Genomic DNA, 18,176 nt, shown 5'->3' on the forward strand with positions numbered 1-18,176 from the left:
GAAAACAATCAATCCTGGTCTTAATTCTATCAGCAAAACACAGGTGTGGAGACAGATAAAAGCTCAGAGTGCAGGATTTAAAATTTTTGAATGCCAACCTGATCAGAGAGGGAAAACTAACCCAACTCCAGAGCAGGCAAATGTACAAGATGCAACTAAAATAGTTTCTAAAATAATCAGTTGTACATGAAGTAGTATTTTTTTTTCATCTAAAGAACTTTTAAAGTGTGCAAATATTACTCAGACTGTCATTACGCAGAATCCTGACCATTCCACAGCTAGTTGAGAATGAAAACGGCACACCCAGACATACATTTAACAGGATATATTTTTAAATCATTTCTTCATTAAGGTTTTTAATGCATGTGTACATGAAAATTTATATTAAAAAATTAAAAAGGAAAATCTTGTTTGTTTAGAATAACTCTGAAGTGCACAAATATTGACAAAAGCTAACAGAAAAAAAATACAGCTCTGCTTTTTTATTAAGTAGTGTTGCAATTACCTAGAGCTGGCAAATAAACGCAATCCTCTGAGTTTTAGAGATTCTCACAAAAAGGACAACATTTTATTATATACATAGTTCTGATGTGCAAGTATGCAATCAATATGTACACTTACATTCCTAACTGTTTACATCATTCTAGAGTATTCACAGTAGAATCAAGCTTAAGGTTAGAAATGTGAAAAGGCCATAACAGTGAAAGAAAAACATAAAAATCAAGATATGCCTTGGGATTTTAAGACATTTTAAACTACTTGTTAATAGATTTCAGATGACTAAGCTAGAATTTAATTTTGTAACAGACTAAAAATAATTGTTTTTTAAATAAATGGTAATGCAGGTATGCTTTTTAAATGGTTTCACAGATGGCAGTATCACCACAAGCATTATTAATCTGTCCTCTGATTTTTAAGCACTAGTACTGACCAGAAAGAGCTCGCTCGCAGAAAAGCTGCTGCAACCATCCCCGTATCCGTAAGTGACTATGTTTGTCAGAGCTTTGCATATTTATATGCATTCCCATACCTACTTTGCTCTTACTGAAAGAAAACCAGTTTTTTTTTAACCCATACTACTTTATGTGGCCATCTCCACTGCTCGCTGTTCATAAGAAGTGTAAAAGAGAATATATGCAGCTGAGGATTTCACAGATGATGATGAGATCTCGGATACTTCATGGTCGTCAAACTTAAACCAGCGTTGCTTTGAAGCATTTTTGCAGTAGGCTGTATAGTGCCCTCCATCCAACCCGCCATAATGATTCTGGAAACGTAAGAGGAAAAGAGTTAATGGCCTCAAAAGCTGCCCTTTCTTCCCTTCTTAGGGAAATAAACTAGAATGTGAGATTTTTAGTGAATACCAAATGTTCTTTTTTAGACTACAACTTAATCTGCAACCAGGTAGGCAGCCTGGAAGCCGAGATGAATCACACAGGCTAACTCAAGTCTTGGCACAAAGACCATCTCAACTTTGGAACGTGACGTGGTTACTTACTGACACTGAGAACAGATTGTAGCGCTTCAGGTTGTTCTTTGGACCAATAACATACTGTGAGAGGTCAAGAGTTTCCAATGGGAAATCTACAGAAGTTTGAAGCTTTTGCTTCCATCTTCCATCATAGGAAAATCTAGAGAATGAAAAAGCGTCTTTATCAGTTACAGGTTGTTCACAAGCTATTTAAGAATGTGTCTGTTTCCCCTGTTTTTAGCCAAGATGTGATCTCAACTAAAGCATTTGGCCCCCGGTTCTGTTAATGCTGGCACGTGTTTCCTAGCACAAATGAAAAGAGGTTACTTGTAAAAGTGCCTCATCTAATAGAACGGGCATCAAATGAAAATAAAATTCTTGCAACGTTACAAGCGGAAATAGATCCTGGAACAATCAATCTCCATCTAAGCCTCGTCACTTCATCCTAAATAATTTTCACCCAGCACCATTTCTCTTACCGTTTCAAGTGCACAAGAAGAACAGGTGGTAATTTCCAAATTTCTATTTTTTTCAAAGAATCCCTCCGAGTTTTGCAATGGCTACAGTAAAATCTATTGTTATCAGTGAGCTTCTCCTCTTTGGAGAACAACCTAAGGCATTCCTGAAACAAAATACAAACACAGGTGTTTAAGGGCAGGTGTTTACGGAAGTGTAGCAAAAGTATTTATTTCCTATTTGGTTGTTAACCTGCATCAATTTTCTGTGTGCTGTTTCACAAAGATGACGAAAAGTGATTTAAATCCATGTGTGGAAGTACATTTTACTGTGTATATTAACTAACTGCAAGTCTTTCAAAATACCTACAATATTTTGTTTAAAAGCTATGACCTCCAAAAACAAATACTATACATGTCTTTTCTGCTACTGCAACTTAAATATTTCCATCCTGCTTGTATTTTAAAACTTCCAAGGAATGACCTATTCTTTTTAAACTTTAGAAGAACTAAGAAATAATGAAGGCTCAGATCTGTTCGTGTCTCAGGTTAGTGTGAACTAAGCTGGGATATTGACTAATGCCTTCAGCAAGAGGCTGAGCAGAAGCAACACGATGGTGAAGTCCCAGAGAAATGCTGTTACTTGCAGAGCTGTCCCCCCCAGACGTTTCAGGTTAGTGTAAACTAAGCTGGGATATTGACCAACGCCTTCAGCAAGAGGCTGAGCAGAAGAGAAAGAAGAGAGATGCTGTTACTTGCAGAGCTGTCCCCCCCAGGCCAGCCTTACCTGCAGGGTACATTTGCTACTGGACGCAAGCGGTAACGACAAATACATGAAAGCCTCAAAGGTGCGGGACTTCTTGTGACAGGTGAGACACTGCACTGTGGACTTGAACTGGCCTTGGAAGAGCGCCACAATAATGGACTCGTTGAGCTGCTTGTGTTTGTGCCAGGCGAGTTCTGCTGCTCTGAAGTCATCAAGATGATCGTTGTTTTCTTCCTTGTATCTTTTCCTGTTGTCAGCCTGGATAACGGAAGTTTAAATAGCATAGCCATATATTAACATATACAAAAATAGAAAATCTCATCTACTGGCAAGCATACTATTGAATATTTCCAAGAATATTTAGAATCTGTCAGTGTAGCCAAGGCCAGCCTTACCTGCAGGGTACATTTGCTACTGGACGCAAGCGGTAACGACAAATACATGAAAGCCTCAAAGGTGCGGGACTTCTTGTGACAGGTGAGACACTGCACTGTGGACTTGAACTGGCCTTGGAAGAGCGCCACAATAATGGACTCGTTGAGCTGCTTGTGTTTGTGCCAGGCGAGTTCTGCTGCTCTGAAGTCATCAAGATGATCGTTGTTTTCTTCCTTGTATCTTTTCCTGTTGTCAGCCTGGATAACGGAAGTTTAAATAGCATAGCCATATATTAACATATATAAAAATAGAAACTCTCATCTACTGGCAAGCACACTATTGAATATTTGCAAGAATATTTAGAATCTGTCAGTGTAGCCATCCATTTCTTATCTAGTTAGGCTTCTTCCATTACTTCCTTCAGTACTTCATACATTTCAAACTAAATTCCTACTTTAATTCTTGAATTCCTTCTACACAAGGTTCCAGTAATGTTAATCCTCTTATGAAATATAAGCATCTTTGTACAATTTATTTCTCTTGATCATTTGACAGATGTATAATTCGTTACAAGCGTATTGCTTACTTTATTTAGGTCTTCATGCAACCCATCCATTAGAAAGAGAAGCAATTCTTGGGAGTCCTGTTGGCTATATCCTGCAAATTGGTCATTAATCTTCCCAATTGTAATTTTAAAGTCTTTTGGACTGATATATTTATACTGTCCTGTCCATAAAGCTTTCATTATTACACCAAACTCTTCAGCCACTTCACCTTTGTGCCCCAGGAAATTTGACCTAGACAGTTAAATAGATAAAAAAAAAAAAAGTGAGCCATTCAAGTAACTTTAAAAAAAAACCAACAAACTATTGCTATTCAAGACATTATCCCAATGTCAAAGTAATTTATTTAGACCAAGAAAAACTGACTAACAGACTAAGTTAAAATTTTTGTCTACTTTGGCACTGTAACTGGGTTCCATTTCCCAGTCTGGACTGACAGAAGGTACAGCTGTTTCCAGCTTATTTGTAAACTGCTATTTAAACACTCTGTTTGGTTTAGGACACTCTAGTACACCGATACTTACAAATATCACAAGCACAATTTAATTAAGATTTTTGAGTAAAACCTATTTTGTCACAGGAAATTTTGAAAATGTCAAGACACTTAGAAGTTAGCATTTGTCTCCTACTTAAGAAACAATGTCTCCCTTAACCCAACTGAGTGATTTTTTGGAATTAACAATATAGTAAAGGTAGTTTTTTTCCTTCAGTTATAAATTAAAAGAGGAGAATAAGAGATTATTACCTGTTAATATCATCTTGATACAAGTTTCTGTTAAAATAATCGGCCAGGTGCGGTGCGTTGCACAGACACTGTAATATGGAATTCATGTAGCAAGTGTTCCCTAGATTACGAAGTCCTGTAAGAGCTGGTCCTGATCCCCCAAACACAGGATTAAGATTTCGAATTTGTGATGCAGAGAGTCTTGAAATTTCTGCTTTAGTGTAACAGACCGGCCTGTAAGGAAGAAATTATTTTTTAGAGTTTCAGACTTGACAAGACCATGCACATGAGCCAACAGAACCACCCTCCCTCACAGGGAATGAAACGTCCTGGAGCAAGATGTCTCCAAATGCCGTCATTTAAGATGGAAGTCAAGGAGACAAATTCAAGTGTCAAGTGACAAATTCATCTACACTGGCCTAGAATGAGGCTGAGTTATAGGCTCCATCAGGGGGTTTTGTTTTGCTTGTTTTGGTTATTTTTGTTTGTTTGTTTTGTTGTGGGTTTGTTGTTTTTTTAAAATTCACAGCTGAAGGACTAGCTGCTGATTTAACCCAGTTTAAAAGCTGAAAACTCTGTGTTTCACAAGCCATCAGAAAACTGGCATTTCATGTTGATGCAAATGCCACAACTTAAAAAGCAGCTGTTGTCCAATTACATTGTGGCCCCTGAAAGTCATGTTAATGCATAACAATTACTTTAATTCTCAAAAAGATAACTACCCTACACCTTGGACTTTTAGCCATCAAATTTAAGTCTATCACTCTCGCGTCCTTTTGAACCTACTTAGAAAATATTCATGAACTTCAGGTGATTAAGCACAAAGAAAATACATGCTATTGTATTGCATAAGTTGTGGTGTAACTTATCAAACATACTTATTGTCACGATTGACTGCAGGAGTTACAGGGATTCTTTTCTTCTCTTCCTCCTGAATGGCTTGGGTTATATCTGGGGAAGAGTAGGAGCGCTTCAGTTTGGAGTGTTCTCGTTCTCGTTCAACAGTCACCTGTGGCTTGGGTTTATGAGTTGGAGGGGTGGATGGAGGCGTGGATGAAGGAGCCATTTCTGGTGGATACATATGAACAGTATTTGTTGGCGAGTGATAGTAACGAAAGGTTCCAGTGATTGGATCCAGAAACTTGAGGAAAAAAAACAAATTGTTTCAAAAACAAGTAAAAATTCATCATTAACTTACTTACCTATTTTTAAACTACTGTAAGAACAGTGCATGAGTTTGTCAAGCACTGAGATATCAACAGTCATGACTGGCTTCAATACTTAATGGATTAAATTTACTGGAAGGCACCACTTTCACCAAAATGCATATTAAACAGCAACTGCTTAGTACCCAAAACAGCAGATACACTCTCCTAGTTTCATAAAATTATGTTAAAATTCAGAAAACAACTGTGTTGAAGTTGAAAAGGGAATTAAAAAAAATAATTAAAAAATCAAATGATCTAACTTAGAAATGAGACACACCTGAAATGCATTACAAAACTGCACAAGGCAACTCGATTAGTGATTCTGTGATTGTAACAGCAGAACAGAAAGTTACCTTGGCCCAGCCTGCAGGCAGTCCTGGTATTATCCTCCCCATTTCTTCACTGCGCGCCCTCATCAACGGCTCCCGCTGAGACTAATAAACAGAAATGTAAGGTAAGTTGAGGTACTTCTGCACAGCAGCAAGCTGCCTGTGACTTTCCCTATAAAGTTACATGATTTAATGTAAAACAGTTGAATAAGAAATCCTTGATTATAGCGGGAAACACAGGTTATTGTAATGGTAATGTCATACTACTATTTTGTATCACTCAATTGAAACAAAACTCATTTGCTGACATGCTCCAGGAAAACACATGACAATTTAGCCTCTCAGAAGTGCAACTACTCAATTTTTTCCCTAAATAAGCTACTTTATTAGGAATTTCTGCTTCTGTTAAAACACATACAGATGATATTTTCTCCCTTTGAAAGCGGTACGCACAGGAGTATACGTGAGATGATGAACAAGTGTGGAATGATTGTTAATGCCATCAGAAACATATGAAGATTTCTAGTGAAACTTTCAAATATTAAAATGAATATGATAAATGAAAAAAAGCAATCAAGCAGGTGTAAACATGGCATAGCCTTTTCTTAAGATGATGACTTTAAAACCTGAAATGAGGTGGAATTTAACATAATAATCATAAAGCATCTGCACTTGATTGGTTTTGGCTACATACAACACATTGTATTTACTTTAAGTCTTTCAGTATCTTGGTCAGAATCCTCTCTAAGGGGTCCTGGCTTTTGAGCTCCACTGTCTGGTTGTCCTTTAACCCCAGTTTGCTGCAAAAGATTTTGAGAGAAGGCTTTCAATTTTCATCTGGAGTGAGAGTAAAGAATGCTGATAAAGCAAAATAGGGAAAAAGTAGTTATATTTTCTTTTTTGGTTGTTAAATGCACGTGCCACATAGAAGTGGTTAGAGCAGGCATCCACACATCATGTTTATCCTTCCCAGTCAAAAATTTTCCCATTTTCTCCAAGAGTCTGAGGAAAGAAGGAACTGTGACCCCCGCCAAAGAGTTGGAACTGGACTGTTCTCAGCAAAATTGCTAGATTAGGGTATTGCTTCGCTTCCTACGCCAGACAACAAAATCCTGTATTATCAGCATTTATGCAGCAGGGGGCACTATAGAGTTTGTTACAATCATACAATGCTGTCCCTACCAGGTGTTACAACAGCATCATGTACAGCACTGGGCTGCTATTGAGATGAACTGCCACCATGCCTCTATTTTTGAAACACAGGATTGCAGCCTATGAACCGTCCCTTCCATGCTCCATGTCAGTGGGAAGTTTTATCCTACAGGGATTCCATGTTGCCCACCTACAAGCAAGAATTGAGGCTGTCTTGCAAAAAAAAAAAAAAAAAAAGAAAAAAACTAACTATTTGTATTTCTTTTAAAAGGTGTTACAACAGCATCATGTACAGCACTGGGCTGCTATTGAGATGAACTGCCACCATGCCTCTATTTTTGAAACACAGGATTGCAGCCTATGAACCGTCCCTTCCATGCTCCATGTCAGTGGGAAGTTTTATCCTACAGGGATTCCATGTTGCCCACCTACAAGCAAGAATTGAGGCTGTCTTGAAAAAAAAAAAAAAAAAGAAAAAATCTAACTATTTGTATTGCTTTTAACCTTCTCTTCTACATTTATGCAAAAGTGGCCTCAATAAAAATCCAATGATGTATTTAACACTTCCAGATTGATACTAGAGAACACACTCACAAATCATCCTGAATATTACTCCATATTTGGTGATGATTTTCTCTTTTTCACTAACCTTGCCTGGAACAGTCACAAAGGTCTGAGATGTGTCACCCAGTGCACGTCTCTGCGTTTCTGGTGTTCGAGCTCCCTTTTCTCTTTCTTCCACAGATACTCTGTCAATCTCAACCCTTTTTGCACCAGTGCTTTCTAGTTCATTTTTATTTTGTTTTTTTGCTTCTATTGCTTCTTTGCGCGCTCTGTCTTGTTCCTTTTGCTCCTGATCTCTTTTTATTTGCTCATCCCTCTCCTTCTGTTCTCTGTCCTCTTTGGATTGCTGTAGCTTTTCTTTGTGGTCCTTTTCTTTCTGTTCTTCTTTTGCTTTTTGTTCTTGTTCTTCTTTTTCTCGCTTGAGTCTCTCTTTCTGTTCTTCTTGCTGCCTCTCATGGAGCTCTTTTTCCCGTCTGCTTTTCTCTAGCAGGGCAGCAGTTTCTGCGTGTATGCGGCTCTTTTCTTCTTCTGTCAGGACGCTCTTTGCATCACATAATGGCTTTGTGGACCTGTCTGGAACTACTCGTCCGTTCTCCACAGGCTGGCTGTCACTGACTGCACTTTCAGGTTTTGGTCTGTTATCATCAGGGATTTTTAGTGAAGGCTTTTTCGTACGATCAACCTGTAACACGAAGCACAGACCAACAGTTCACTACTGCTTTTACCGCTCTGTCAGCTACGCTGCTTCTAAGTGAAGCTTATAAGAGAACAAAGATGATATAAAGTTCACTTCTGCCAGAGAGATAGTGAACTTTCAATTTCATTAAATCTGGTAATTCAAATGGCTTGTTAGTAAAATTAGGTATTCACTTAACTTCCAGGTGTGAGTTAAGAATCAACAAGCCCTACAGAACCATAAGGACAGCATTAAGCACTGATTACTACAACTCTTATTTTCAAGCTTTCAAGGCAAATGTCTTCAGGTACTCAGGCCTGATCTGGGCTTGTCTCTCTCAGTCACCTGACAGAGCACATGACCAAGGCAGACCTGCTTGATGGGAAGAGGTATTTAAGAACGGCTTATGCTCAGACATAAGGAGCATTCCTCTCTTCAGGAGAGGAAGTTGGTTTTCTAGCAGTATCTAGAATGGTAGAAGTGAAGAGTTTGAGTTTAGCCTTCTCTCATTAGGAAAATATTATTTTGGTGTGAGGACGCCACAAAAGTGTCTTCAGAAAGTTTTATCTCCATAAGAGGAAGAAAGAAATTCCTATACTTTCACTGCTGGGCCAAGAGTAACAAGCCACCTAAATACTTTGTCATTTGAAGGAAAATAGAGTCGCTGGAAAGCGGGCATCTGGAATAGCCAAGGTAAGCCATGGCTTAACTACCCTACTGTATTTTATCATGTGTATGTTTTAAAAGTGCCTTATAGACTTTTTGAATTAGTGATCGATCCCTGACCTTCCATTTCTGGGTACTCATATAAAAATATTCATGAAAAGCTCTGCAATTCTGTTAAGTATATTCAGTTTCATAAAGTTCTGTAGACGAGTTACCACGGCTTCACAGACCACCAATAGGCTCTGTATCAATATACTTGTGTACAAGGCTTCAACAATTACTGAGTGTTTCCTTGTGATTTAGGCTTCTGCATGGGGTGGGTTTCTAACAGATTAACCATTTACTAACTCTGAAAAATAGAAACACAGCTTACCTCAGGGATATTTCTTGTAATTGATACTGGATTAACTACAACGGAAGTGTCAGATTTTGGAACAGCAGCATCCTGTATATTTGGTCTGTTAAGTGATTTTAGTCTCTCTTCCAAATTATCTCCTGTTTCTTCATTTTCAATCACTTCTGTTGGAGATGGCTTTACAGCAACAACAGGTGGATTGGGAGCTGGCTCTTCCAGAGATGGATACATAAAATCCACTTTAGGAGAGGAGGGAAGGATGAGAGAACTCTTAAATCAAAATCACAAAAGCAAAATAACCCCCATGTTCCACCCCAAAAATTTAGATTTAGCCAGAACAAAGCTATCTCAAAACATATTTGAATTAATTAAAGATATACCCAGTAATTTTAAACACTTGAAGGGAGGGGGATTCATCCTGTATACTTACAAGAAACAGTCACTGCTTCACTCCTGTTATGCTGGGGTGGAGTTACTTTAGCATTTGTTGTATACTGGGGAAAACACAGGAGCCAGTTTTCATAACCTCCTTCTAGAATTAAAGGTTCATTCTTCAGTATAGTTTTGCTTTCCCACTATAAGAACAAGAAGTTTGAAATTAAATGATTTAAAAATAGAAAAGAAACTTCTACATCTTAACAGTGGTGTTCCAATTTCTGTGTCTAGTCATTACATTGAGACCACTTATTTTTCAGATTTTTAAATAAGAACTAAACGGGCTGCAAAAACCCTTTGGTGAACAGGGATTTTCTTTGTAATTGGACAATACCCAACACAGCTAGGTACCTGGCACTACCCACAACAGGGTTTGGTACTTCAGGTAACGATCCTCCATGCAGAAAATTACTTTTATTATAATATTTGTTTCTGTGTCTTATCTGATAAGTTTGCTAATAAGCTAATTAGGGACATTGGCTTTAGAAAGCATGATGTTAACTTTCTGAAAAACCCTTTAGAATTCAGGCTTCAGACTGCCCTCCTCCTGAGGTCCTCAGTATTAGAACATGAACAAGGCACAGAGAATATTCTGTAAGGCAATAAACAGAGAGAACTGCCTGAAGTATCCCTGAACCCCAGTCTTGAATGCTCTTGAATGCTTAAGTAACAGAAACATGTACAGTCTTTCACAAGAGCCACTTATATAAAGAGTAGGGACAACACAGCCATAGTCAGAGTTCTGACTTGAAAACATTGAGCATCTGCTTGAGTCTATAAGCTCCCTGCACTAACGAAGTTCTCATTTAAATTCATGTTTCTCTAAAAGTAATATTGAATAATGCAGAAAAGTTAACCATGCTCAAAATATTTCTGGGGTCTCCTTCACCAAAACCCTTCTGGTCTAGGAAGTGCTTGGCTGACAGGGCTGCAGAGAAGCCAGCCTTCTTCAGCCTGTCTCTGCAGGTCACCAGCCAGTTCCCATGGGTAAGGAATTAGAGTTGCTAATACAGGAAAGAGGGTGACAGTGTTTCTGACAAACAGTACTCAGTGCTTTCCCAAATAACTCTGTCAGCCAAGAACTATGAGCTAGTTGCTGAGGAGGAGAGCTGAATCATTCTGTTGTTTAACTATTTAATAAATTATACTGTCCTCTACTAGAGCACAAGCATGGCAATATGAAACTTCATACTACGCTGCTGCTATCAAAATAAGCAGTCTTTAAAAACTGAACCAAGATGTTTGCCTAAAGTATCATTAAGTCTTCCATATACTTTGTAATTACAGATGCTTTAAGATCTTATTTATTGAGATGAATTAATATAAAACATGAAGCTTGCCAACCTTAAAAAGGGCATCTTTCAGGCTCTGAAGAGTTGTTCCTAGTTTTAAGTCTTTGGCAGAACTAAACCAGTCTAGCAGTATAACGTAATCAAAGTGTCCTCTCCTCTTCCATGGATCTCTAGAATCCTCTGGGAGTCTAGCTTCAATCCAATTAGCAGTGACTCTGAAATGTATTAACATATATTTAAAGACAAATGTACAAGTAACATTTCACCCAACAATATCCAAGCACATAAACATATCGGGATTACATAAAATAAATATGATCTGGCTTGAAGTGAGTACGTGCAAGAACACAGCTGTCCAGATACATCTCACCCACTTGTATGTAGCACGGAATCTGAAGCTAAGTGTACAAGCTTTAAAAGCATACAATTCTTTGCAGTCAATTTATAAAAATCATAAAATGTAGTACTTCACTACCATTTAACGTTATGCCATACCCAGGACTGATTGCTTCTTCTGGGACACTGATAGATCTTGGAATACAGGATTCCTGATAATCCTTCAATTGTCGAGCATCCATTATAATCAATTCAATATTTTTGTCCGACATCATTGCGAACAGTTTCTCAGCTGTGACTGCTCCTGGAAATTCAGAAACTATTAGATGTAAAAAGCTACATTACAAATGGAGATAGCTAGCATTGCATCTGAGTGGTGCAATCACGACTGCAAACAGATGAAACGGAACAGAAAAGTCCCATGAAGTCATGGAGGTGAGACACTATAGAATGAACATATTGGACCTTTTGTCCCACTACTGTAGTGATTAGCATCTCATCTGCTGAATTAGACAACACTGAACACTTGAGTGATAAAACAGATTTAAATGAGAACACAAAAAGTTGAACTATATAGGCAAGCATTTGTAAACTACGTGCTGCAGATATTCCTCTTAAGAACTCTAGAGAACATTTTCACATATTTATTACAGAACAAAAAGCAGAAGGCTGGGAGGGAAAAAGAAAAACTTCTTATTTAACTGAGAAAGCTGACATATTTCAGCCTTGCCTAGATTTTTTTTCTTATCATTTCAGGAGACAGTTTTCCTTCTAATTTGACCACTTTAGGGCTAGTTCAGCTTTAGTTTTTCAACAGCACAGCTTTCAAAGTTCAAGAGAATCAATGAAGGCTGCCATACAGATCTCAATTAATTACTAAGTCACTGTTACTGAAGTACAAGATGCTAGAATTTTGTCAAAATACTCTGACTGTGAAATAACTCCTTAAAAGAATTGCAACTGCTTAGGTGATAGGTGCATAGTCACATGGAGACCTTTTTCACACCTGTGAACATTGCATCTCTTACCACTCAGACTGTCAGACTGATCCTTTCTTTCCAGTGAATGCTTCCTCTCACCATTAATCTGTGTTATAAGGAAAAAAACAAACAAAAAAACCAGAAACAAAACAAAACCATTAGTTTTATATCTGATATTCAGAAGCAGGTTGGCTAACAGACACTGGCTGTCAGAGCTTAAAGGAAACTGGTCAGTCTGTAAGCCACAGGAAGAAACACAGAAAAAGGAAATTTCTTCTGAAGATGTGTTGACCAATGTACTAAAAAGATACCAAGGCTGCTGCTCTATCTAGACAGAAACCAGTTAAAAAGTCAATACAACCTAGGATAGAATCATCTGCTAGATGAAATTTGTGAAATATTTGCAGAGAATTTAGTTTCTTTGCACAGTCTTGCTGTAAAGTGAGCTCTCTCCTAAAGAGGAGACATGCTATCCATAAAATCAGCTTATTACCATTACCTTGGGTTTCTTATTCTCACTAGTTCTATTATAAGACTGAACTTCACTTTACAAAAAAAACCTAGTCTATCTTATGGAAGACTTGGAGGTTGGTAGGACTCAACATCTTTCAAAGAAGGGTTATGGGGAGTGTAAGCTATTTTTTAAATTAACATGAACTGGAAATAGCTACTAGTAGAGATCAAAGGCTAAATTAAAACTAATACTAAATACAGGCTAAATACATTTAGACTGAATTAGAGGGTTTGTAAACCTATAAATTCAGTTACCCTTTGGCTTTTTCCTTTGGAATCCACTGCACTTTCTGAGGAGTTTTTGGCTGAACTCTTTCCTTCATCTTTTGGTTCTTGCTTTTTCTGCAGCTCTTGTCTGTCTCTCTCTTCAAGTTTTTTCCGAACTTCAGCTTCCTCATATCTATTGGGGGGGGAAAAAAAAAGCCTCTTATTTTTCTTCAGTTTTGTGTTATTGGCTAGCCTTGGGTAATTAACATCAGAGTCATCAAGTCACTGTTGATTCAAGTCACAGAATCATCATCACTGTTAAACAGCATTCTATTTAATATATCTGAGAAGCTTAAAGGTTATTAGTGATCCATAAAAAAAAAAGTTTTGAACTGACAATTTTGATGACTGAACCAAGCAGTGAAACACGAACACTGAACTGTATTAGTAATTGCTCATTTTCATCAGATGTTGCCTAATTGGGATTAAAATGACAACAATGTAGCTGTATTTCATATCAAGACTACTATATTAATAAACTAGATCATTAAATCAAATTCTGCCTCCAAGTCTACTCCATTAATTGGGCACTAATAGGAAGGAGGCTGCAGGCCTGTAATGTGGTGGTTTTCTTTTTTCAACAACCTTTTTGATTTGGCAAAGGCATCACAAGTTAGAACAGAGCATTTTGTTCTCATTTGGAGTTAAAGGCACTAAAACATACTTCAGATTTTAATTTAATTCGGTCAATATGGAATATTTGCCCATCAATTTCCCATTTACACCTTTGAAGCACATAGGTCATTAATGTAGGTATTCCTGCTCCTATACAAATGATGCTTCAGCAGCTCTACTTCCAGTTAACAATTAACATTTAAACTATTCGCTGGCCTACTGCCTCAAGAAGAAATTATACAAATAACTTCCCTGAAACCGCTCCTGCAGTTACACAAGACTCATGTTTCATTTGTATTCCCTTCAAATATATATACTTTTTGCCCAGAGTAGCTGAGTTATTAATTATGTTGACTTTCAAGACTCTGTTACTGTCATAAAAAGCCACAAGTTACTAAACAATGTCTCTAAATAGTTTGGGTTTTCTATAACTCTATCAGTGTTTATTCTTACAGTCATTTGTAGCTCTGTTGACCTGTGAGACTCAATTAAAAATAAGGAAAACCTAAAGATTGTTTTACGCATAGTGTCATGGGGCATCTTTGGCAAGTCTCTTTTCATATACATGTAACTACGCTCTTATTTCCTTGTTCAGCTAAACTAACTTTATGGATGCTTCAAAGGGAGCTTTCCCAATAATACTGGGGGGGGTGTGGGCAATGTGCCCAGCTGAAGGGAAAGGGTCAAAAGGGTGAGAAAGGGGCGAGAAAGGCAGTTGATAAGGATGGGAGAAGCAGACAGGGCTGGAAGCAAGACATACTGCACTAAGTATCACCCAGAGTCTACCTTACAGCATCTCACCGACACAATTTCATGGCTTATGGCACAAAGACCTCTAACTTGGCAATTGCAAAAGAGCCACCCAAAGCCCCATTAGCATCAGTTACATACTGGCAAACCCATGCATTTCCATGCATCTGCAACAGGGCAGAGGGAGAGAAAAGGTGTAGCAGCTAGCTAAAGAATCAAAAATGTGTTTTGTTAAGCGTAAACTAAATCCACACTAGCAGGACTCTTTAACATATATAAATATTAGGAACATTCATTAGTATATTTAGCTCCAGATGACCTTATTATGAAAAGGGTAAGGGTGAAATGGCTCTCTATCATCTCTAGTGTATATACAGTTTATATCTTGTGGTTTGTTTTTATTAGTCATTAAACAAAACCAAGAGACAATATCAACAAATCATAGTTACCAAGAATTAAGAGGCAATGTACACAGTGACAAATAATTGGACTATGTGATGACAAAAATTATCTCTAATAACAGACCTTTGTGTATTAGCAATTTAAGCTCTCAAGAGTTTCAGGTATCTAAGGTCTACTCAAGTGCAACCCCTTACTACTAAATAGCACAAAAACCTGCAATTGTGCATGTACAGGCTTCAGGTACAATAAATAATATCTCATCTATTTACTGTATTCACATACCTGAGTTTAAGGCTGTCTGAGAGTCTTTCGGCTTCTTCAATAGCTTTTTTTAAATTTGTAGGTCCAAGAATTGAATGAAAATAATCCTAAAATTACAAGCATCACCCCACATATTAATCGTACACCTTAATAATGCCTACTTCTGTGCATATCAAGAGCCACTAATGTACAAAGAATTGGTATTATAATGGTATTAATGCCAATAAAAGAAACCATTTTGAATCAAAATATTTTCCTTTCAAACATCAGTTTGTAAGTAAAGTGTTCTATAGACTAATAAATAAAGGCTAGGCAAGGCAACTGCACCTAAAAAAATATCTGAATGGGAAAGATGACAGGACTACCTTTCCCTGAAAAAACATTCACAGATCTGACAGTTTATATACTTTATGTGTATTAAAAACAATTAACAATAGACTTGTCAAAAATAGGAAGGAAAAAATATCATCACAAGTGAAACAGTTTCTTTAATACCAGTGTAATCCTTTGAATGTGCATTAGTGTAATTCTCTGTACTTCTAATACTTCTACCAATGCATAAGAGGTCAGTCAGAAAGCTTTTGTACCTGTTGTTGCTTAAAATCAGGTCTCTTTTTAATAAAGTTATAAACAGTCACATATTTCATATATAGGATGTAAGCTTTTTCTTCATCTCGGTCCAATCTGCTTTCCTCTGCTGCCTTGAAAATCTTAAGGGCACTCTGCACATAACTGAAATCAAAGAGGAGGAGTAAAGCACATGATTGTTGACTTGTTCCCAAACACCTTTTCATTACAAGATGCCATTTTAAGTGTTCACGGCCTCTGCCCATATATTAAGCAGTTGCTTTTACTGTCTTACTATAAGGCTTTCATTAAATATGAATTACAACCATGCTTCTCCAAATCATGTTTCTCTTTGCTAGTTTGTTTACTAGCCTTATTTAAAATCGTCCATAATTAAATAGCATCCTGAGATAGGGGGGAAAAAAGTACTTTTCGCTTCCAAAAATATTTTTTTGAAGAAAAACTAATTCATAGTAAGACAAAAGGAAATTGTTGATTGTCTAAAAATGCTAGAAATAAAATATTTTCTACTCGCACATTTGCTAAACATTGTATCATTTTAAGACTTGGCATTTATGTAGCCTTTTCTCAGCATATGAAGTTTTCATGGGCACCATGTGCTGTCTACGTCATGTTTTGGCAGTATGTGAAGTTACCTTTTGTAGGCAGTAAGCATATCCAATCTCATAGTTGGCATATCTAGATATAAGACTATCCAAGATTTTATAACAGAAATAATTGAGGAAATTTAGATCCACAACATAGTTCTGGAACTTACTTAGCAGAGTAGCACTAATGCTCCTATTATTAATGCAAAATAAATTAAAATATATACCTCTTTGTACTCGTCTTTTCAGGTTTTATTTCTGTCTTCTTGTTGAGATCTTTCAAGGAAGTACAGAGATACAGCTCCTTAGGTACAGATGCCACAGCAGGCATGTTAATGTTGTTACTTATGTTCCTTCTAGGATGGTACAGCTTCTTAGAAGTCTCTATCAATATTTTTCTGGGGGGGAAAAAAAAGGTAGGGAGAGCCCAATTAGATTCCAATGACTTTTAATACAGTTACAGTTACCTGTATGGCCTTATTACCTAATCTATCTCACTTTATGTGAATTAACACTAGTATAAAACAATCTGGAACCTATGCAGTTAAAGTTTAAACTACAATGAAATATTCTAAATGCAATCCGATTGTAGGTAAAGAATTAGAACTCTAGTACATGATCTGCTCCACTACAAGCTGGCAAAATATTATTATAATATTACAGCAACAGTACTGATCAATACGCCTATGTCTTTGATATTAGTCTATATTACTGCTATTAAAAAAGAATTACTTACATAGAAAGATACCTATATTTAAAGCAAAAAGGAAAAAAAATCTGTTACTTATTCTGGGCAATTATTTGTAATACAAGCATAAAAGGAAAAGTATTTCCAGAAGTCAAAGAAAACTTCTTTGCCAGAAGTTGAAGAATAATGTAGCTGCTTAAACTGTACCTATTTAAATGTTAATTATCCATAAGAGTTCTCTTGTATCAGTTCTAAGTATTACTGATGCAGAGTGGCTGAACAGTTAACAGTATAAATTAATCCTCCCAAAGTGACAGAATTATTTGACACCACTCTAGGTAATTTATCAAGAATGTCAGCAATAGAAGAAAATAATGAAGAATAATAGAAGAAAATAATAAGAACAGAAATTATGACTTAAGAATGTTCAAAATCATGATATCCAGCAAACTTATTCAACTATAACACTAGTAAGTATTATGAAAAATTAGCTGACTTCTCTGTACTCTGAAATTAGTAATGGGTAATTATTTTATCACTACCTTCACATATACCTCTGCAAATATATACTACACCCATAGAAATGTCTTGTACTAATGTCTTGGTAAGAGACAAGCTGAGAAAAGGAAGGTTGCTACTGTTAAAGTTGACTTGAATTTTCTTGGACATACTGTAAGTGATAGAACTCCTAGATGTCATTGTCTTTCTGCTTTCACTTGGAAGTGCTCTCCAGGTAACCATGAAATAGTTAAGCAGAGTTTGGCCAAAAGGGACTATTACATCCTCTCATCTAACATTCTGATAGAGCAGTCCATTAAGTCTCATACAGATAGTCTAACTAAAAATCTTCAAACCTAATACCCGGTAAGCTATTTTAGCTGTTGGGGTGGCAGGGGAGGAACTGAGCTCCTCCTCATGTGGTAAGACGTTAAGGTGGTAGCAATACTGAAGAAATTACGGGGAACTAATCAGAAGATGCTCAAATAATCCCAACAAATTTCCTACTAGTGAAAACCCACGTGGCCTTCAACAAGATGAAGGTAGGGCATTTCTCTTCCACCCTCAAGGTGATGATCAGCATGATAAGCGTGACCAAAAAATCATCAGCCAGTGACCTCAGAGGGAAGTTTCAAAGAACTGAATCGATCTGTAGCTGAC

The 18,176-nt window shown here is 37.1% G+C and overlaps 1 protein-coding gene across 3 annotated transcripts; it reads right to left on the minus strand.

The window, feature by feature from the left end:
• Positions 1-310: 310 nt before the first annotated feature.
• USP8 (ubiquitin specific peptidase 8) lies at positions 311-16,728 on the minus strand. Of its 3 annotated transcripts, none has more exons than XM_014944640.1 (19): positions 16,558-16,728; positions 15,743-15,887; positions 15,177-15,262; positions 13,116-13,260; positions 12,396-12,453; positions 11,527-11,686; positions 11,084-11,246; positions 9,735-9,879; positions 9,323-9,543; positions 7,693-8,289; positions 6,602-6,691; positions 5,916-5,996; positions 5,233-5,495; positions 4,376-4,588; positions 3,654-3,864; positions 3,088-3,324; positions 1,951-2,093; positions 1,499-1,631; positions 311-1,267 (listed from the first exon to the last, which is right to left on the minus strand). In XM_014944640.1, exons 1-19 carry the CDS (start codon positions 16,659-16,661, stop codon positions 1,082-1,084), a joined length of 3,381 nt encoding a protein of 1,126 aa, XP_014800126.1. In that variant the 5' UTR covers positions 16,662-16,728; the 3' UTR covers positions 311-1,081. The 3 variants fall into 3 exon arrangements, with proteins under 3 accessions (XP_014800126.1, XP_014800127.1, XP_014800128.1); XM_014944642.1 differs by having other exon boundaries at positions 1,082-1,267; positions 11,527-11,671; XM_014944641.1 differs by lacking the exon at positions 6,602-6,691.
• Positions 16,729-18,176: the final 1,448 nt, after the last annotated feature.

Source organism: Calidris pugnax, unplaced genomic scaffold (assembly GCF_001431845.1).
Source record: "Calidris pugnax isolate Ruff unplaced genomic scaffold, ASM143184v1 scaffold70, whole genome shotgun sequence".
NCBI lineage: Eukaryota > Metazoa > Chordata > Aves > Charadriiformes > Scolopacidae > Calidris > Calidris pugnax.

Bases quoted from the DNA above. Each gene is read 5' to 3' on its own strand.
- USP8 (XM_014944640.1), bottom strand. From the start codon at position 16,661: ATGCCTGCTGTGGCATCTGTACCTAAGGAGCTGTATCTCTGTACTTCC. The intron at 15,888-16,557 runs GTATATATTTTA...CTTTGATTTCAG, and splicing joins GAAAAGACGAGTACAAAGAG to TTATGTGCAGAGTGCCCTTA. The intron at 2,094-3,087 runs GTAAGGCTGGCC...ATTTTGTTTCAG, and splicing joins GTAGCAAATGTACCCTGCAG to GAATGCCTTAGGTTGTTCTC.